General features: G+C 40.5%; 1 protein-coding gene across 1 annotated transcript in view; it reads left to right on the forward strand.

The window, feature by feature from the left end:
- PHEX (phosphate regulating endopeptidase homolog X-linked) overlaps positions 1 to 22,232 on the forward strand; it is a 188,492-nt gene that overhangs the window by 77,561 nt on the left and 88,699 nt on the right. Inside the window, exon 12 of the mRNA XM_023751320.1 lies at positions 6,972 to 7,073. Coding sequence (XP_023607088.1) covers positions 6,972 to 7,073 — 102 coding nt within the window. The remainder of the gene's footprint in view (positions 1 to 6,971; positions 7,074 to 22,232) is intronic.

Genomic DNA, 22,232 nt, shown 5'->3' on the forward strand with positions numbered 1-22,232 from the left:
ACTGCTGGGATAACTGTTGTACCTTAGCATATGCAAACAATATTTGATTAAGTTTCACTTATTAGCTATATACCCACTGGAGGTTATGAAAGCATAAATCAATTTGTATTTATTGAGCAACTGCTATATTATGTGAGAGATGAAATCATATCATGTGAAAAATATGTGAGACACAATATTGTAAAACTAACAACTTTAAGTTTACAGAACATTGTAGGGAAGGAAACATGAATTTTCCCTCTACCTTTTCAGGTTCTTGGCTGAGACCCTTCTGTACTTAAAAGATATATTAACAGAAGAAAAACAAACAGAATTTTAATAACATGTGCACCTCCTGTATACATGAGAGAGATCCAGGACAATTGAGTAACTCTTCAAAATAGACCAAGCCTCCACCTTAAATACCATCCCCAGCTAAAGACAAAAGAGAAAAGATATTGAGGGGGGAGGGAAGCCAGTTATGGGGGGTGATCAGGAAAAGCATAGTACATGAAGATAAGATTGTAATACAGATTTAAATCTTTGCCTTCTCTAGTGATAAGATCTTATTTCTAGATATTGAGTCATCCTCCTCTCCCTAGTGAAGAGAGGGAGATACCCTGACAAATGAAGATTCCCCTTATGAGTGTCCATGTCTCTTACAAAAGTTTTCAGAGCTTTTCCTTTGTCTGCTGTTTCTTAACAGTAATCCTTATGCCAAAGAAGCATATTGTGGGGTTGCAAATTCTGATCCCCTTCAACACTTTAGAGTTTGCTTATATATCTATGGTCTTATTTGATCTAAATCATGATCCAAATAAATATAAATGGCAATTAACCGCACACCTCTATTCTGATTATATGTCTAACAGATCTCAGAGAAGGCACTGAATGTGTGGGCTTAAGTGTTTGGGATTCATGCCTATGAGGTAGGATCTGATTTGGCCACGTAGGATGTCTTTATTGCTAGAGACTGTACTATAGTCTACTAAGCATGCAGTAATATTATGTCTAAAAACAATGTTACATATCTTAATTAAAAATACTTTATTGCTAAAATTGCTAATGATCACCTGAGCTTTCAATAAGTAGCAATCTTTTTTTGCTGGTGGGGGGTCTGTGAGATGTTGATGAAAAGGCAATAACTGTGAAGCACAACAAAGGAAAGCGCAGTAAAACAGGGTGTGCCTGTATTGGCATATGTCCCTTCAAATGCATTCATTGGACCATCTTGACTCTATAAAACACATGAAGTTCCTATATCCATGTAATGGGAAAAAGGTTAAGGAGAGGTCAAAAGAGAAATAACAGGTGAGACAATTTGTAATTTACTAAGATAGAAGAATCTCATTACAGAAAACCTTTGATGGAAGCATAACAGGTGCATGCATATGCATGTGGATTCACCAGTGTCTGATGTAGAACATTATGGGAAAAAATCCTGGGGTACAGAGAATGGGAAGGGGAACCAACTTTTAAATAACACTGGTTGAGGTAAAGAAATAACAACTGCCCATAGACCAATCAAATGAACTGTATTTTCACAGTGTAGATCCATAAAATCGTAAATAAATAGATGCCTAATAAGTTGCTGCTTTGCCTGGAGGGCTGTTATCCTGAATGTGACCGATTTTATCATAACACTTGGGTTAATTTTTATATGTTATATTTTGACTTTTGACTCTAAATAAATATTTTTCTATGGATAACTTCACCCTGTGACTTCCACTTTAAGTAATTTCTATTAATATTATATGTTGCCTTGTTGGAGCATTAGGTCAAGGTTTGATGAAGTAATACAATTTCTCTCTCTTTATGCATTTTAAAATTATAGCAGGCTTTTGCTGCCTCAGGGAACATGACTTGACTGAAGGTGATATTATTATGTGATCCTGTGGAGTAGTTTAAAGATAAAAATCAGAAGTGCTCAGTGGATTTATCTTTGTAGTTCCAGCATGCTACAATCATTATTTCTCTTATTTGTATTGACATGCCAGCTAATGACATTAATCAGCTTCAAAGATTTTCCTTGCTCTTGAAGTCTGCTGGGGTAGTTCAGCACCATTTCACAGGAATTTTATATAATAAGTCTGTAAAGTCTACAAAAAAGAGAAAGTTGAGAACCTGTGATGGGGCCTGGGGCGAGGGGTGGTGGTGCCTGAGAGGCCTAGGGCAGAGAGTATTGAGGCTCATGGAAAAGCAAAGAGGGAAGTTATCATTACTTGGGTTTTGACATCTATGAGAGGGTCACAAGGGTGTTGAGTTACCAAAGAATGGATATTTAGGGAAGACACAGGTGGGGTGCAGGGCGGGGGGCGGGGAGAGGGGCAAGAAGGAAAGGAAGAGGTAGAAGGAAGCTGCATATGAGTCAACTATTTATTACTCTTCGTCCTGGCAATAGGCTGAAATCTTTTTGCCTCAATTTTTATTTACATTTGGCACGCTAATCAGCAGTGTGCAGACAGAAAGCTTTGGAAACTTATGCAAAATGCTTAAAATGTTAGTTAATTTGATAGTCATAATGCCCAGGAATGGCATTTAAAAATCCACATATAAGAGGACCCATGGCAATTCAAACCTGTGTTGTTCAAGGGGCTTCTGTATTCTTTGGATACCGTTCCCTTTACCCTCTCATGGTTTATTCATGTGTTTTTTCACTCCCATATTTTCAGTGTTTTCCTCTTCACTGGGTCAAATCAGTATATTTTTTTCAATTAAAAAAAAACATTTTTAGAGTGTTTTAGATTTACAATAAAATTGAGAGCAATGTGCAGACATTTCTCATATACCCCCTGATCCCACACATGCAGTCTACCATTATCAACATCACTTAACAGAGGTATATTTGTTTACCCAAGATGCACCTACACTGATACATCATAATCACTCAAAGTCCATAGGTTACCTTCGGGTTCACTCGGTGTTGTACATTACATGAGTTTGGATAAAAGTATAATTACATATATCCATAATTATAATGTCAGACAGAGTATCTTTTTTGTGCTCTGCCTATTCATTTTCTCTCCCCACCCCCAACCATGGGAACCACTGATTTTTTTAAAAAAATTGTCTCTATAGTTTGCCTTTTCCAGATTGTCATATGGTTGGAATCATACAATATATAGCCTCTTCAGAATGGTTTCTTTCACTTAGTAATATGCATTTATGGTTCTTTCATGTTTTCTTATGTGATAGTTCACTTATTTTTATTTAACTTTTGTATTTTTTTAATTTTTAAGATTTATCTTTATTGTTGAAAGTATTACAGATGCATTACAGATGTTCCCCTTCTCACCTCCCCCCATTGAACTGACAAACAAAATAGATGGAGAGACATGGAAACATGCAACAGACAGGATTCTTAAAGGGAAGGGGGGAGGGAAGAGAGCAATCAAAGAATTTATATGCATATTTATTTTTTAAATCCTCACCCGAGGATATGTTTTTATTGACTTTTAGAGAGGAAGGGGAAGAGAGAGAGAGAGAGAGAGAGAGAGAGAGAGAGAGACATCATGTAAAAGAGAAACATGGAATGGTTGCCTCCCTAACACACCCCAACTTGGGATCAAACCCACAATCTGGGTATGTCCCCTGGTCAGGAATTGAACCCGAAACCATGTTCCAACCAACTGAGCCACTCAGCCATTTATTTTTAGTACTGAATAATACTCCATTGTGTGGCTTTACCACAGTTTACTCATTCAATACCTACTGAAGGACATCTTGGTTGTTTTCAAATTTTGGCAATTATGAATAAAGTTGCTATCAACATCCATGTGCAGGTTTTGTGTGGGCAGAAATTTTTCATTCTTTTGGGTAAATCCCAAGGAGCACGATTGCTGCATCATATAGTAAGAGTAAGTTTAGTTTTGTAAGAAATTGTCAAACTGTCTTCCAAAGTGAATATACCATTTGTATTCTCATGACCGAAAGTTGTTTTCCTTTACATTCTCACCAGCATTTGGTGTTGCCAGTGTTGTGGATTCTAGTAGGTGTATTGTGGTATCTCATTGTTGTTTCAGTTTGCGTTTTCCTGATGACGGGATGTGGAGCATCTTTGCGTAGGCTTATTTCCCATCTGTATGTCTTCTTTGGTGAGGTGTCTTTGGTCCATTTTAAAATCAGGTTTTTTTGTTTTGTTTTGTTGTTGTTTTGTTTTTTAATTGTTGAGTTTCCACTGCTATTTAAATAGTCAAATATCATGCATGTAAGCATAACCAATGGACACAAGACACTGGGGGGTAGGGGAGGCCGCGGGAAGGTCAAGGGGGGGGGAAGGAGACATATGTAATACTCTTTGTAATACTTTAAGCAATAAAACAACATTAAAAAATAAATAAATAAAAAATAAATAGTCAAACATCTTATATGGTCAACAACCACACAGCAGCAGCAGTAGCAGCAGCAACAAACATGCACACAACCCAAACCCAAAACCCCAAACCCACAGACCCCCCTCTGAACCCTACAAGCACTCTTACCCTGTCTTTGCTTTCTCTCCGACTTGCCGTGTTTTCATGCCCTCTTCATCCCACTGACGTATGGCTTCTGTCTCCAGCCCCTTCTCTTTCCCAGTCTTAGAAAATGGCAGCAGGAGCCACTTAGTTGCCCCCACCTGAAATCTGGGAATTAATCTGATCTCCTCACTTTCATCACCTCTCCACATACAAATGAATCACACAATTCCATTAATTTGGTCACTGAACCCCTCTCAAGTCAATCCATTCACTTCTTTCCATCCTGATTGTCCCTTCCTAGTTTGGGAAGATACTGCATCTCTCTTTATGTGAAGGTGATGGACTGGAGGATGTGAGCTGCTGCATGATGAGGTCATAAAGACTAGGGGTGCTGGTAGCTGCACAGGCAAAAGATCCAGTCCCTAGAGGCTTCCTTGTTGTTTTAACACCGTCCTTGTGTGGGTTTCCTATTTGAAATGTTTACTTATGCATCTCTCTTGGTTCCCTTTTGTTTCCCTAGCATTTTCCTCGATTTATTAGGGACACCTCTAGGAGTTCTGAGCTCATGGCTGTCATTTAGCACTGTGGTGAGATCCTGGCTCTGACCCTCCCTAGCTGGAACTATGGACTGCCTTGACTTTTATTTCCTTATCTGTAAAATAGGTGGAGATGCACACACTGTGTCTCCACCCTGTGTGCACAGTCACCTAGGACAGTGGTCAGCAAACTCATTAGTCAACGGAGCCAAATATCAACAGTACAATTGAAATTTCTTTTGAGAACCAAATTTTTTAAAAAATATATTTTATTAATTTTTTACAGAGAGGAAGGGAGAGATAGAGAGCTAGAAACATCGATGAGAGAGAAACATCGATCAGCTGCCTCCTGCACACCTCCTACTGGGGATGTGCCCGCAACCCAGGTACATGCCCTTGACCGGAATCGAACCTAGGACCTTTCAGTCTGCAGGCTGACGCTCTATACACTGAGCCAAACCGGTTATGGCGAGAGCCAAATTTTTTAAACTTAAACTATATAGGTAGGTACATTGTTATTAACTTAATTAGGGTACTCCTAAGGCTTAGGAAGAACCACACTCAAGGGGCCAAAGAGCCGCATGTGGCTCTCGAGCCTCAGTTTGCCGACCATGGACCTAGGAGCTTTTAAAACTCCCAGCACCCAGGCTGCACCCAGATAGACCAATGCCATCAGAATCCTGATGCTGAGGTCTCAGGATTGTTTAAAGCTATTCCTAATGATCCCTATGTGCAGACGAGATTGAGAATCAGTGATTTAGTAATTTTAAAGGGTCTTTGCTCTTCTGTCATTTCATGTTTTTATCATGCCCCAATCCCAAGTCGAGATTTCTCTTTTAATGTTTTTACTAAGTTGGGAAGAAATAGCTGCGAAGTCCCTCCTCCCTTTTCCATCTGCTATTTGTTCTTATTTACATACGATGGAACCCAGCCTACTGATTTACAGCTCTGGTTCCCTTACAACTGTTATTGAACTGAAAACATAGCTGAAAACTTATTAAACAGGAAAAAATTGTTTTGAGCTTTGTGCTGACAATTCATTATAGAACCAAGGGAATATCTAAACCTTTTCCCTTCTAGAATTAATTCTAAAAATGGATTTACAACCCCATAATATCAAATGAAAAATTTAATTCTGGTGCTAAACCCAGTATGTATTCTTTCTTGAGTCTCCCGTTGAGAAAACTGGAGCATCTCAGAAGGAGAATGAGATTTCGAGAAGTTTACATCCATAACCAGGCAGGGTCTCTGAAGTTAAGTGTTAGCATCTCCTTCCCCCAGCCCCCTCTGCTGATGCACAATCACACACTGGAAGAAAAGCCAGGGCAAACACATCATGAATATGGGTGTGGTTTCATTGATGAAACATTTTGGGACAGGCATTTCAGAAGAGAGCTTTTCAGTAGCACCCACCCCGTAAACCTACCATTTGAGATTTGAAATAACATAAGACTTTTTTTGAGCTGCAAGGGAGTCGAGAGGAGAGTAGGAAGACAACAGAGAAGAGCCAAACATTTGGTTTAACCACTGGCACTAAATTTGGAAAGAACTGGGGTTCTGACATAAGTGTGATTTATATTAGAGGTGTATACTTTGGGGTGCTAGCTCTCCTCGCCTGTTTCTTTGTTAACAGTATCTCTTTCAACTGTTCACTCACTTAATTCTGCAATACCTGTCTGAAATATACAGCCCAGGCCTTCACTTCTCTCTCTCAAACCCTTATTAATGGGCCTTTGCTTCTCTCTCTCAAACCCTTATTAAACCTTGATAAGGATGGGCTAATACTTGTTCTCATGGAAAGAAATGGTTAATTATCTCTAGCAGTGGGGGGAAAAGATTTTTTCTAGGAAAGGTAATGTTGCTAGAGCATAGAGTCAAGCTGAAAGGAGCCTCTTTCCCACCATGTTTAGCATTGAACTTTCTTATGGCCTAGAAAACCTGGTCTGAAGCTTCTTGATTTTTTATCTGCATCTTTGGGTATTTTTCTTTTTTTTGGTAGATGGAAGAAATGATTGAGGGTGTTCGCTGGGCCTTTATTGACATGCTGGAGAAGGAAAATGAGTGGATGGATGCAGGAACCAAAAAGAAAGCCAAAGAAAAGGTAAGGATTCCAGTTTATGAAGAAAAAAAAGAAACCAAACCCTGACTTTTGCTTTAATGGATTTTCATGCTCAACATTATGTGGTTGATTTTTATATTGACTGAGCTGTTGACTCCGAATGACCCTAAAGTTGGGTTTCTCTTTTGGGATGAATACATAGATCTCATCACCAGCAGGTAAGAGAAAATAAGATGACTTTTTCTTTTTTGAACTACATTTTTAAACACCTTGTAACTCAGCCTTTCCTTCTCTCCTCCTAATTGCCGTCTATAAGAGACACATGGCTTGCTGCCCAGCGCATTTTTGCCATAAACCATCATTGGCTATGGCAGAATGCAGAGCTGTGGGGAGCCTCAGGGAACAGTTGGCAGAAAAGCCCTCAAGGCACAAAGGAGAAAAATCCATATTGGCCATGTGTCCTTCTGTTCGTGCATGATGTGTGCAAATGTCCTCAGGCAAATCCTTTCCTGTAACCTAGCAGATTTACTTTCTAACCCATCATTTTGCACAAATGATCCGCCTAGCACGCAGGCAAACTGGAGACCAGTGGTAGGCCATTGTGGAGGAATAGAAAAAAAGATTTCCTAATAGAAGTGGACACTTGCTAGGCCTTGTAAAAGTTTCTGGTACTGTGCAACCAGATAAGGGAATAAATGAGGAAAGTGTTAACAGCCATGCTTTTGAAAATAAAGAATGGGACCTACCTTGAATTCTAGTTATTCTGATGGAGCTGGAGCTCAAGTGGGTAGGCAATCCCTGCTACATTCTTAACAGATGCTGCTGTGCAGCTGGGAAACTCTGAAATTAGCAGCATCTTTTCTTTAGAGATGTATTTTTGAGACTTTTCTGATGATAGCGATCACCTGGGGTGTCTGGATTCTCTATAGCTTTCTGAGCCCCTCCCCAACAAGATCTGATTTAGTGAATTGAGGGTGAAGTCTGAACATTCGTGATAACCAGTCAGCCTGGTGATTTTTATCACTAGGCAGGCCCAAGGAATACCGCTCAGAGTCATATTGAGTTATGCTGTGCACAAATATTTTTGCCATCTAGTCAAGAAACAAAGAGGGAGAGGACTTTTAGAGCCGTGAAACTACTCTGTATGATACTGTAATGGTGAATACATGTCATGAACCATTTGTCCAAACTCATAGAATGTACAACATTCTGTGAATCCTAATGTAACCTATGGACTCTGGGTGATGATGATGTGTCAGTGTAGGTTCATTGATTGTAAGAAATGTACCACTCTGGTGCAGATGTTGTTAATGGGGCAGCTATGCAGGTGTGAGGGCAGAGGGTGTATGGGAAATCTGTGAACTTTCTGTTCAATTTTGCTGTGAACCTAAGTCTGCTATAAAAAAAAATAAAGTCCATTAAAAAAAGGGCAGCATTCTGGGAACGCTTAGCCTTGTTGAAATGAGAATATGCAGAGGTTTAGCAAGGATATTTCCTAGAGCTTAAATACTCCTGAGATGGATAAACATTGCCATAGATATTTTTATCAATAGACAGGAAAAGGCTGTTCAGTGTTTACAGTGAAGAAAGAATTGGACAGCGGGGGTTGGGGGTGTTGGAGGAAGACAAAGGGCAAGTTTGATTTTTTTCCACTTTCAGAATCTGTCAAAGCTGTCTTAAGTCATGTAAGGCGCAAGCTGATGAAGGCAGGAGCATGCAGGCTGTGAGGAGAAGCTTTCCAGATGGTAGATGCAACTTTCAGCACCAACATACTGTGTGTGTGTGTTTTTTTAAGGCTTCATTTATTTGTAGGCTAGCTTGTGCTATCTGGACTAGGATGTTTTTTTCTACTGGGTAGATCACAGCTCAGTGCATTGTGGGCTCTTGATCCTCATCTGACCCCTTGTGGACTAAGGGTCATCAGTGTGGAGGATGGGGTAGTGTGGTGAGGGGTGTGTGCCTGTTATGAATGGATGGGTACTAGGTGAATGTTCTGGGTTCTGCAGTCAGTTCTTTGGGAAGTATGGCTGGCGATTGCCCCACAGAGATCTTCTGAGTTGCATAAGGGAGTGGATGCCTTACCTTTAGGCCTTCAAGGCAAGTGACCATGGTTCTCAGTCTTAATATTAGGCATGTTCCTGCTTGCCCCCCTGAGTTGCTCTTCACTCTTCAGTTTTTCTTCTAAAGGTACAGTAAGTCCCCAGTTAAGGTCATCAGTAGGTGCTGCAACTTTAAATGATACAATATATAATGAAACCAGTTTTACCATAGGTTAATCGATATACACAAGAGTTAAGTTCCTATGGTATCTCATTAGTGTTCTAACAAAACGATGTTAGTGAAATAATGTTATTTGAGGACCTGTTGTATTCTTTGAACACTCCAGGCTGTCTTTGAGCTGAGTTCAACCTGCCAGGAGTGCAGATATCAAAGGCAGTTGTTCTACTGGATCTCATCCGGTTCCCCGAGTATATCTGTATTTCAAAGTTCAGAGCAGTTCCTTTCATGAAAGGCAAGAAAGAGGGAATGTGGTCCAAGAATTTCCAACAGTTTTCAAAGGCAGGTCAGACCCTGGACCCCAGGAGATGGAGATTTTTTCCTCCGAATTCAATGAACATGCAGTTCTAGAAATGACCTCTGGGTGGAGCTCGTAGTACTCACAAAGACAACATTTAGACAGCTGAAGGCTTTTATGCAGCTTTTCTGCTCTGGGTTGTTTTTGAAAAATTATTTTTTTCTTGCCCTTTTTCTCTGCTGTCCTCGATTTGATTGCCTTTTAATAGTCAACAAGCAAGGAGAGGCTCAGCCTAATAATTCCTTGAATCTTAGAAGGAACTCTCTGACAATCTTAGGGCTTTGTCTTTCTGATACTAAGTAGCCCCTGCATTAAGACAGAATTTGCCTACATCGGAAGTGGAGGTGAAAAATTCTCCTGCTCTTCCTGGTATGACTTGGCACTGTTCTGTAGGCATGTGTTGTATGCAGTATATCACCCAAGTGGAAGATTTCTCATCAATAATAGTGCCCACACGGGCCAATGCTGAGTCACTTGGCAACCCATTGGGAAAATGGAAAAAATGTTCCGAATTGCAAGGGGAGAAGCTTTTCTTTCCTTTACTGTTCAGCTCTGGACTGCAGCTAATTACAGTGTCTCCTAAGGGGTGTTGACCTCAGCATTCCCTAGTGACTGGCCTCCTGAACTGGGAGGGTCCAGGTACCTGCAGTGGTCTGAGGCCTAACACCTTGGTCTCAAAATGGAAGTGTGGGGATGTGGCTTTGTCATGCTCTTGGCTAGGGGTGATCACTGTAAAAGGTAAACAAGGATGCCTCTGTTCCTGTAAAGGATAAATTTGTTATCTCTATCTCCCTGCCTTCCCTCTCATCTCTTAAGAGGTCAGGAGTGGTTTTGTGTTGTGAAACCGACAGTGTAGGTTTCAGTTGGGAATTTGATATGGTGAAATAAGCACCAATTTTTATTAAGGATTCTGTGTTCCCTGCCAGCATGTGCTCTTATTGTAAACAAGCCGCAAAAGACAGGAGGCCTGCTATTTTTTGGGTTAGCATAGATGTTGAGTGCATGTAAAGTGATACAGATTATTTTGGGGTTGTCTTCTGAAAGATTTACTTTTTCCAGAATTGAGCAGGAGGATCTCAAGGTCACTACGTAATGATTCTGAGGTGTGGCAGGAAGGGACACAGCCCTGCCTTCCACTGTCCTGGCAGTGGGGGCAAGGCTTCTGCTGGAGAGCTCTGTGTCAGATCAGGAGGAGCAGCTTCCTGAACTCCGTTGGTCACCAGTTGGATTTGATTCTGTAGCCAGAAGCTGGATCGTTTTAGGAAAATTGTTTGTTTCTACTCTTTGCCCTGGAACCTATGCCTGCCAAGCCACCCCCAGAGAAAAAGACCCGGATGGGACTCCTAGGGGAGCTATATCCTCAGGATGCTGTGAGTGGCTTTAACCTTGGCAGGTGTGAGGGTTCCTGCTGCATGGCCCCATTTCCACAGTCATGTGACTCCTGGGCACAGGCTTTTGGTGAGGTGGGAAGAATGTTCCTATAGAGAGGACAAACAAAAGTGTATCTCATCTCTTTGGCTTTGTCTCTGTTGGAGAGGAAATAATGTTTCCTTTTACCATTCTAAGTTCTGGTAAAGATCTATAACAAAAGATCTATATTATAAAAAGCCACTGGCCGTAACGCTGTAACGACCAAATGACTTGTCACCAGGAGGTACATGGAACACCCCTCGATCCCTCCCCCCTGGCCTGCGAGCAGCGGCTCTCGCAGCACAGTGGGGCGCCTCTTGCGATTTTGCGCGCTGGGCTGCTAGTAGGTTAATAAGAGAAAAACAAACAAAAGTTGATTAACATGTATATCTCATACATATCTGAGAGAAACTCAGAGAAATGAATAACTCAAAGAGGTGGCTTAGAACTCGGGCTTATGTGGCATCTCCCACAAAGAACAATAAATTTGTAGAGAAAAATGACAAGACAAAGGAAAGTGGTTTTAGACTTCCAAATGTGGCAGTTGTGGGGAGGCAAATATATTGGAAACTAATGGTAGGTACAGGTTAGTTAGTGAAATTTGTTACATAGATTCCTCTGGTATATCTCTGGGCTGTTCGGGTCTAAAGTTGTCTCCATTGATTCACTTTTATCTTTCCTGGTATAGAGGGGAGGAGGACAACTGTGAAAATTTATGCCTTGCAAATTGGAGGAGAGCAGGGAACTTTTCTTATACCTGTTGCTTCTGTTACCTTCAGTTCAAAATAATTTTCATGTTTAAGAGACATATTTTGTGGTGACATTCTGGTTTCCTTCATCTTTAAGCTCTGCCTGACTCTAGATTTTAGATTTCCCCCAAGTATCCAGTCTGTACCACCCGTGTTGGGCCCACATCCCGAGCCCGGTGGTTTTCAAGTGCTTCTAGGCCAGGGGTGGGTAAACTTTTTGACTCGAGGGCCACAATGGGTTCTTAAACTGGACCGGAGGGCCGGAACAAAAGCATGGATGGAGTGTTTGTGTGAACTAATATAAATTCAAAGTAAACATCATTACATAAAAGGGTACGGTCTTTTTTTTTTTTTTTTTAGTTTTATTCATTTCAAACGGGCCAGATCCGGCCTGTGGGCGAAGTTTGCCCACGGCTGTTCTAGACCAACAGCAGTGGCCTCACCTGGGAACTTGTTAGAGATGCAAATTCTTGGGTCTCTCCCCGGGCCTGCTGAACTATGGGAGTGGGATCCTGTGACCTGCATTTTAACAAGCCCTCTGGGTGATTCTGATGCATGCTCAGGTTTGAGGCCCACTGCCCTTGCCATTACCATTGCACGGCACCCTTATCTTGACTTCCAACTGCCAGCATCTGCATTTTGCCTGAGAGCTTTCTCTTCCTGCTGGAGTCTGCTATGCCACCCACACAAAAGGCCCAATAGTCTGGGGGAATGAGCACACCCAAAGATTGATGGGGTTTGTCATGTATGTGCCCCAGCACCCTCCTCCCTCTAGTGTGTGTTCTGCACAGGCTCGCAGAGCTTCTCCAGTGGGGTGAACTCCAGCTGCTCACACTGACAGCTGGCTCAAACAGATACCCTCCCTTTTTCCTTTCACTTCCCCAGACCCCTATCGGTGCTTGGTGTTTCTTCTACTTCCCAAATGAACTGATAAACTGCTTGCACGTGAATCCTTGTCTCAGGGTCTAGTTCTAGGGGCTCCCCAACTAGGACACAGCCCCTGGGGTATGTGCTCTTTCCATCCTTCCTCGCCTTAAGGTGACAACACACTGGATGCTAGTATCTGGATGCTAGCACCACTTCAGCAAATTCAATTCCACAGACATTTCCGGAACTGACGATGTAGCAGGAGCTGCAGATTCAGAGGCGGTCAACTGCAGTCCCTTTTCTGCAGGGCTTTTCACAGCCCCAGGAAGGCACAGTAGGGTGTGGATTCCAGGCAGATGGGGAGAAGTGTTAGTTAATGTGATGGAGACACAAAACGGTCCTGGGAGTCTAGGGGAGGATGCTTCTAAGGAGCCCAAACATGCTGTGTGGGGGCACCTGACTCGGGAAGTGCCCACTTTGCTGCTTCCCCTTCTTCATCACTACACGTGTCCCTGCAGCCTGCGGGCAGGGCTTCCTCCGGCTCTTCCTTCCTTACTAATCCCAACAACTCTGCTTCCAGCTGTTACTTTTCCTTGGGACCTCCACTCCTGCTTCATTTCACACATTCCTTCTAAATTGTTTTGTAGAAGAAAGGCCAAGGAAAGGCTTATCGAACTATCTCCTGTCCTAACCTGGTACAGATTCAAGCCTGTTTGCGTAACTGCTCAAGAATGCAGCCACCTTGGTTCCTGCCTCCATTCCAGTGCATACCCAGGGACAGCCAGGGACTGACAAAACCATGTAAACCATCTTTTGGGATTTCTCCCTTCAGGGTCCCTGGTTCACACGAGTCACCATCTTGAGCTTGTTGGTACTCTCTGGCTCTGTCTCCCTGGCTGTGTGTCTCTCTGACTATCATGTGCACATACAAGCCAAGTTAGTGGCCTTGTATCTCCTCTCCCTCACTGTCCTCAACAGGGAGTACCATATAGAGCAGCGGTTCTCAACCTGTGGGTCGCGACCCCTTTGGCGGTCGAACGACCCTTTCACATGGGTCGCCTAAGACCATCCTGCATATCAGATATTTACATTACGATTCATAACAGTAGCAACATGACAGTTATGAAGTAGCAACGAAAATAATTTTATGGTTGGGGGTCACCACAACATGAGGAACTGTATTAAAGGGCCAGAAAGTTGAGAACCACTGATATAGTGTACAGACTCTGGAGAAAGGCTGCCTAGGTCGAGAGCCAACATCTACCCCATATTAGCTGTATGACCCTTTGAAAATGACTTAACCTTTTGGACCCTCAGTTTTCACGTCTATAAAATGAGGAGATTGGTACCTACCTAAAGATTTGTTATAAGGAGTTAATATACCTTTAATACTTAGAAGAGTGCCTGGAGCAAGGGTCCTCAAACTTTTTAAACAGGGGGCCAGTTCACTGTCCTTCAGACCGTTGGAGGGCCGGACTATAGTTTTAAAAAAAACTAGTCGGCTGTTAAGCAACAGGCAGTGGCGGCAAAAACACCCGGTGGGCCGGATAAATGTTTTCGGTGGGCTGCATGTGGCCTGCGGGCCGTAGTTTGAGGACCCCTGGGCCCTGGAGCATGAGAAAGGCTCTCCAAGTGTGTTCAGCTGCCTCTTCCAAACCACTGTCCTGTGGGAGCAGAGAGGCTTTGGCCACACTGGTTAGTGAGAGGAGGGAGGTGCGAAGTGAGGTTTCGTGTGTGTATCCAGGTCACTGTGTTTCCTCTGGGTTATGAAGGAGGTGACATAAGAGCATGGTCTCTGAGGACCCTTTCACCCCTCATGTGCTCTTGTGTTCCATGTCAGAACACTGCCCTTCCTCTCATGGCATCCCCTCACCCAACCCCTGCAGGGTGGTTAATAGCGAGCAGCCCCTGTCAAGAGGGTGATGGGGGGGGGCATTGCTTTTCTCTGTGGATTTTGAATTTTATGTTCTTGAACAAATTTAGCATTATCTTTGTGATCTATAAAAGAGTGGGGCCAAAGTAGGCTTACAGTTGTGAGTATGCAAAACTTGTATTACTTATTACGTATTATATTATTTTCCGTACAAACAACTGTGAACCTACTTTTGTCCCACCCTGTATTTTAAACACAAAAGCAAATATTTGGTATAAGTAGGAGTTTGATGCATGTATTTATCAAGGGCACTTTATACCTGATACCTTATTGGAGTCAGCTTACTTTAATCGTGTTTCAGTGTTCTATAGCCTCATGCTAATATTGCTTTGGGTGATGCTATAGGTCATTGGTTCTTACACTTGATGTACATCAGCACCATCTGGAGGGCTTGTTAAAACACAGATTGCCAGACCCCCACCCTCAGAGTTTCTAAGTCAGTAGCTCTGAGTTGAGGTTTAGGAATTTGCATTCCTGACAAGTTTTCTGTGATGCTGTTGGTCTGGGGTAATACTTTGAGAAGTGTAGGTGGTTACAGGTGAAAACTCCCTTGCGAACAAGGTTGTGTTACTAGACTAGCTAACATTTATTGAGGGACTACTTTGTCTTACCCCTTATAGGAATCCTGTTTCACCAATTCTCACAGGGCTGGGTCCTAAGTGAGTATTGGGACACTCATAACCCATCCAGGCAACCCGCTCCATTATTGATCCATCTGCCAAAAAGCCTTTCTTTTTTGTCAATATTCAAAATTAATTGTATTTTTAGGTAATGGAAATAAACAATTAGAAATTAAAATACCATCAAAAAGTATGAAATAGGAATAAATTTGACAAAAGGCTTTGAACCTGAACATCAAAAACAACATATTGCTTAGAGAAATTTTAAAAATTTAAATAAATGGGGTAAAACTTTTAATCCTCTTAGATTCAGAGTCTCAATAATGCCAAAATATTGATTCTCTCCAAAGTTGATCTATAGAGTCAACACAACCACAATAAAATTCCAGAATGTGTTTTTGTGTTTATTAAAAAAGATGCTTCTAAAATTTATATGGAAATGCAAAGAACCTAGAAAAGCAACAATAACTCCGAAAAAGAAAAAAAAAGCAAAGTTGGTATACTACAAAGCTAGAGCAATCAAGAGAGTGGAGTATTTGTGTAAAGAAATAGACTCATGCCCTGACCAGTTTGGCTCGGTGGATAGAGCGTCGGCCTGCGGACTCAAGGGTCCCAGGTTTGATTCCAGTCAAGGGCATGTACCTTGGTTGCAGGCACATCCCCAGTAGGGAGTGTGTGGGAGGCAGCTGATCGATGTTTCTATCTCATCGATGTTTCTAACTCTCTATCCCTCTCCCTTCCTCTCTGTAAAAAAACAAATATATATATATATATATATATATATATATATACTCACTTATATCTGGCCAACTGATCTGTAACAAAGGTGCCAAAGCAATTTAATGTGGAATTTTCAGTTCTCTTTTTTTAAAAAAAATAAAAGGCTTTATTAAGATATAATTTACATAATGTAAAACTACCCATACATGTTGTTTTCTTTTTTAATGGACTCATTTAATTTATATATTTCTTATATGTCTATGAAATATTTAGAACAACCTGAAGAGAGGCCCAATCATTGTAATTGCATACATAGATAGCATGTTGCTTTCTTGAAGTAAATCATTACTGAAAATTACTCAACTTTAGTCTGTATGAGTTTAGGTAGAGGGGTGAACATTGGTAAGCTTAGTTAACTCTGGATTACTGATAACCTGGACAGTGATACTTCATTAAGGGGGCATTCCTAAAAATGTGTTTCTCAGATCCTGAATTCCTCACATTATTAATAGTTGTTATACCACCAAAGGATTTATGGTCAAAGAAGTTTGGGAAATATTATTTAAAACAAAGGTAACTTCTTTTTAACTGCTCAGAGCCCTAATATTCTAATGTGTAATAAGTTAAAGAAGAGTATATACTACTTTTTTCTTTTATATTAGTTTCAGGTGTACAACATAGTGGTTAGACAATGATATAATTTATGAAGTGATACCCCTGATAAGTCTAGTACCCATGTCATTGACTGTGTTTTCTATACCAAAAGCCCTTCTTGATAAATATCCAGATGCTCCTTCTTGGTCACTTCCACTCTTTCATTCCACATCTGTCCCCAGGAACCATGCAGAATATGTCTTCCACATAAAAGCCTTTCTAATATTTCAAGATGTTTAAATGTCTTTCTATTTCAGATGAACCATCTCTAAGTGTTCTTCATTAAATTTACAAACAATATATGCCAGACTGGATGTTCTAAATGCATTATACTAGTAAATATTAACGACTTTAATGCCATAATATCCATCTGAGGTAGATAAAATCATTCTACTTTACAAATGAGGAAACTGAAGCCCAGAGAGGGCAAGCAACCTTGCCCAAGGTCACACAGTAGGTGGAAGAGCTGGGACCCCATCTCTGGCAATTTGGTCTTGGCTTTTATCTGCAGTGCCAGTGGGTCTCAAAGTGTGAGTGTGGCCCCAGACCAGCAGCGTCGATGTCACCCAGGAACTAGTTAGAAATGCAGATTCTTGGCCCCAACCCAGATCTATAGAATCAGAAACTCTGAGAGGGGCTCCAGGAATCTGCATTTTAAAAATAGCATTTATCAAATTGAGGACTTTTTTGAAGGATTTAACCTTTACTTATTTATTTTTTGGGTTAATCCTACCTGAGGATATTTCCCCATTGATTTTTAGAGAGAGTGGAAGGGAAGGGGAGAAACACAGAGAGAAACATCTATGTGAGAGAGGCGCATTGATTGGATGCCTCCTGCAGGTGTCCTGACCAGAGCTGGGGATAGAGCTCGCAACCAAGGTACATGCCCTTGACCAGAATTGAACCCAGGACCCCCCAGTCCTCAGGCCGATGCTTTATCCACTGAGCCACACAGGGTAGGGCGAATCTGCAGTTTAATAAGCCTTCCAGGTGATTCTGATGCAGCCAAAGTGTGGGAACCACTGCTCTGTGCCGTGGTTCTGATGCCTCATCCTGTTGGCTGCTCTCCAGGTTTCAACATCTTTTTTTTAAAGCTTAAGTTTAAAGCTGAACACAATATTCTAGATATAGTCCAACTCACACAGCACATGGGAATATTATTGCTGCCTTTGTTTTGCATACAAATTATGTTAAGAAATCCGAAGTTTATATTATGGCTATCTTTTCCCCTCAGCCATGTCACTGTTGTTTTATAATGAATTTACAGTCAGTTAATTTCTAGGTCTTTTTTTTTTTTTAAATCCCAGGAACCATTGTTAGGTGCTGTCACTTTAAGTCCTAAACTTGGCATTTAAAAAAACCCTCCTCATCCAAGAACTTTATATATATTTTTATTAAAGTCAATTTAATTTTTGTTCATGGCTCTGGTTTTTAAAAGTCTATATTTCTGAATTTTCTCTGTGTTTGTCTTTGTTATAATGGCCTGTGCTCCTTAAAGAAAATCTGGAAAGTGAAATACAAAAGGAGAAAGAAAACAAATGTTTCTAGTTCTGTCATCCAAACATAAGCACTGCTAACATTTTGATGCACAACTTTGTTTTTTTCCTCTGCACATAGGTTTAAATAATGCTGAGTGTATGAATTTGTTTCCTTTTTTCTCCGTTCTCTTAACATTTATATTATAAGCATTTCTCCTGTTACTACATATTCATTATAAAAGAATTTTCACTGCTATTGCATATTCTTTTAGTGGTTGTGTAGGAGATTACTTAAACAGTTCTCCACAGTTGGGTATTTAGGATGTATTATTATTGATGTACTATGATAAATATTTTGTATATAAATGTTTCCCCCAAATTCAGGACTAATTCCTTAGAATGGCTTTTCAAAAGACTGTTATCAACCTATCTCTCATTCAGTATATCAACTACTGTCTTCACCTCTGTCTTATTCATAATTTGATAAATCTGCTTTTTTAAATATGATTGTGTACCTGGGTTATTGATGAGCAAGCTCAAAAAATGGAACTGGAACCAGCCTATTTGCTCATCCTTTGGAGACTCCTTTTGTTAGGTATTAATTAATTCACTAACCAATGGATTTTTAGTCCATGGAACTGTCATCCGATTTCTCCATTTTGTCTGCAAGAAGTATGAGATAATTCCAATGCCTTGATATAACCCAGTTACACTGTATTGTAGGGTATTACACCATTTATCAATCTATTTGTCTATTAAAAAGTGGCAACCTGATGAAATTGAACAAACATTCACTGGGCTCCCACTCTTTCTAAGACCCTGTGTTATCCTCAGTACAGATCACATCATTCCATGAGGTACAGCCAGCTTTTCAGACTCCCAAACCAGAAATCTCAGTCTTCCCTCCCAGCCAGCTGGACACACTCGAATCCCGTTGAGTCTTACTTCCAAACAACTTTTCAAATCTTTACCATTTTTGTTTCATAGTTCTTTCCTCCCTTAGCTTCTTATCCCTTTAAACTTTTGAGTTGCAACTGGCAATTTTCAAAATTCTATCATTCTTTCTGCATAACATTAACCATTTTAAAGTGCACAATTTAGTACATTCACAATTTTGTGCAACCACCACCTCTATCTACTTCCAAAAAAATGTCATCACCCCAAAAGTTTCCAAAAGGAAATTTCAGACTCATTAAGCAGTCACTTCTCATTCTTTCCTTTCCCCAGCCTCAAGCAACCAGCAATTTGCGTTCTATTTCTATGAATTCACCTATTCTGGACATTTCATATAAATAGAATCATATAATATGTAACCTCTTGTGCCTGGCTTATTTCACTTAGCATCACCTTTTCTAGGTTCAACCATGTTGTAACATATCCTCTCATCCTTTTTTATCTAATTTCCCATTTAAGTCTTGGAAAGAGAATAACAAACCCTTTTTACCATTTCTGATAGTGAGATATTTCCTGTCTTTTCTGAGAGTTTGAAATATCGTAGTGTTTATTCATAATTGAAAAACTACCCCAAAATAGAGGGGAAGAACTATGGCCGGCTGGTTTATTCTAATATGCTTAGAACCTAACATGGCGTGGCACTCTTTTCTTTGGCCACCGAGCAGCCCTTATTAAAAATCATGGCTTCACCAAACCCTTAGGCAAGGGGCACAGTTTTGGGGGGAGGGGGCTCAGTTTCCTCACCCATGAAATGAGTAGACTACTATTTTAACAGAGTGTTTGGGAAGATTAAACAACTAATATATGTACAGTGATTAGCAAAGAGCAAATGCTCAGTATTAGTAAGATGACATATTCATTTCCCCCCAAGTTTTCTCTTTTTCCCTCTCACAAATAATGTAGTGCCCTATTGTGATCTCTTATCATTGGGAAAGAAAAGGCAATTGCATTTTTTTTCTTTGAGGTAGAGGTACAAAATGGATTTTTATTAATTTTGACTTTGTTTGATATTTTTGGAAAGTTTATTGTGGAAATTTAAAAATGTGCACGAAAGTGTATATAACAAACCCCCAGCTCGCTAGTGAGAGATGTTTGCCATCCTGATTTCATCTACTCCCCACCCCACCTGTTTTTATGCTTGAGAATTCTAAAGCTAATCCCAGACATCATTTTACTGTAAACATTTCATTATCTATCTCCAACAGATAAGGATTTTTCAAAAACTAACCACAATACCGTTAACAAACCCAACAATATCAACAATACTGAGATAATTGGCATCCTGTCTGTGTGCAATTTTCTGTAATTATCTAAAAAAATGTTTGTTTCTTTTTTATAAATGGTTGGTTGGTTCAAATTGGTATGCAAGCAGGATCTACATATTGTAGTTAATAGGTACATCTTTTAAGGCTTTAAAAATTTTAAGAGCCATCCTCTTCTCTTTTACCCATGAAATTTCTTTGTTGAAGAAATTGTCATTTGGTTGGTAGAATTTGCAACAAACTTGATATGGCTGATTATATCCTAATGTCATCTTTTAACGTGTTCTTCTGTTCTTTACATTTCTTGTAAGTTGTAGTTGAATCTAGAGGTTTGAATTGATTCAGGTTCAGTTTTCTTTTGCCAAGAAGGCTTCATAGGCAGTGCTGTGTGCTTCCTATTACAGCCCACCAAAAGGCGCGCGATGCAGGCTCTCCCACTTCCACTGAAAAGGTCGAGCGGTGGATTTCAGGTGTTGTCAGCCTGATCGTTCCATTTTAACTTCCCCATCAACCTTTCGCCTAAAGTGGCGGTCCTCCTTCTTGACTGTGCCTTAGAATCACCTGGGGAGCTTAAAAAATCCTAATGCTCAGCCCAAACCCCAGACCAATGACATCAGATTCTCTGGGGACCACGCGTCAGCATTTTTAAAAGTTTCTCAGGAGATACAAGTGTGCAATCAGGTTTGAAAACCATTGTCTTAATTTTTGAAGTCATTGATAATATCGAGTACAGTGGGGCCTTGACTTACAAGTTTAATTCGTTCCGTGACGGAGCTCGTAACTCAAATTACTCGTATGTCAAATCATAAAGTGAACGAATGAGACACGTGATGCTGGGCTGATGTGGCTTTCACTGTGACGTTCGCTGCGCCAACTAGCGGTGGGGTATCTGAAGCTGGCCCATAACCCGAATTTTAGTTCACAACTCAAAGCAAAAAATCGGCCGAGAGACGGCTCGTATCTCGAAAAACTCGTTAGTCGGGACACTCGTAAGTCAAGGCCCCACTGTAGATGTACAAGTTCATTAGGGGTTGCAACTGGTAATTTTCAAAATTCTATCATTCTTTCTGCATTTATTAGCTGGATTTATTTTAAATAAAAAGGATTTTCATCCTGGCCAGTGTGGCTTGGTTGGTTGGGTGTTGTCCTGTGCACCAAAGGTTGCTGGTTCGATTCCTGGTGGGGGTATGCAGGAGGCAGCCCATTGATGTTTCGCTCTCACATTGATGTTTCTTTCTCTCTCTCTCCCCCTTCCTTCCTCTCTCACTCCCTCTCCCTTCCCCTCTCTCTAAAAATAAATGAAAATATTTTTTTAAAAAGGACTTTCATCAACCACTTGATTATGCTGAATATAGTTTATAATGATATAAAAAGGCAGCATAAATGTCTGTCTGCATTTATTAATTTTCACGAGTTGGTGGCTTAGTAACTCCAAAGATGCCAAGGCAGTTTTTTTTTTTTAAAGAATTAGGTAAACCCAGGGGATTTTATGTATTTGATTTGTTTGAATCCATTACAATAATTATTATTTTATAGCTCAAATTGTCTCATATTGGCCAGCTTGAGGCTCATCCTTTAGGGGATTTTGACTCCACTGCAGTTGTTTTTGACAGTGTTTTTGTTTTCTGGCATGACAAGGTATCTTCTGTAGTGTTTGACTTCTATTTAATCACAAACTGTTTTGAACAATTTATAATCAGGGGCTTAATTAGCTCTTTCACCAATGAGCAGTATATTGATTTTTTATTGTCATGGGGGAGGAGAGAGGCTCCTTACCAACTTGAAATACAGAGTTTCAATAAAAAGCAAATTTGCAGAAATATGGGTGAGAAGTTGATGTTAATTATCATTTGTAAGGGGCATGTCAGTGGACGAACATGTAATATATACTCTATGGGTTTTGAAAATTTCTGTAGTGTCCATTCTCAATGTTGATCATCAAGAATATAAATAAGAGTCAACTAGTGTATGACTATGCC

The sequence above is a fragment of the Myotis lucifugus genome, unplaced genomic scaffold (assembly GCF_000147115.1).
Source record: "Myotis lucifugus unplaced genomic scaffold, Myoluc2.0 scaffold_20, whole genome shotgun sequence".
Classification (NCBI taxonomy): domain Eukaryota; kingdom Metazoa; phylum Chordata; class Mammalia; order Chiroptera; family Vespertilionidae; genus Myotis; species Myotis lucifugus.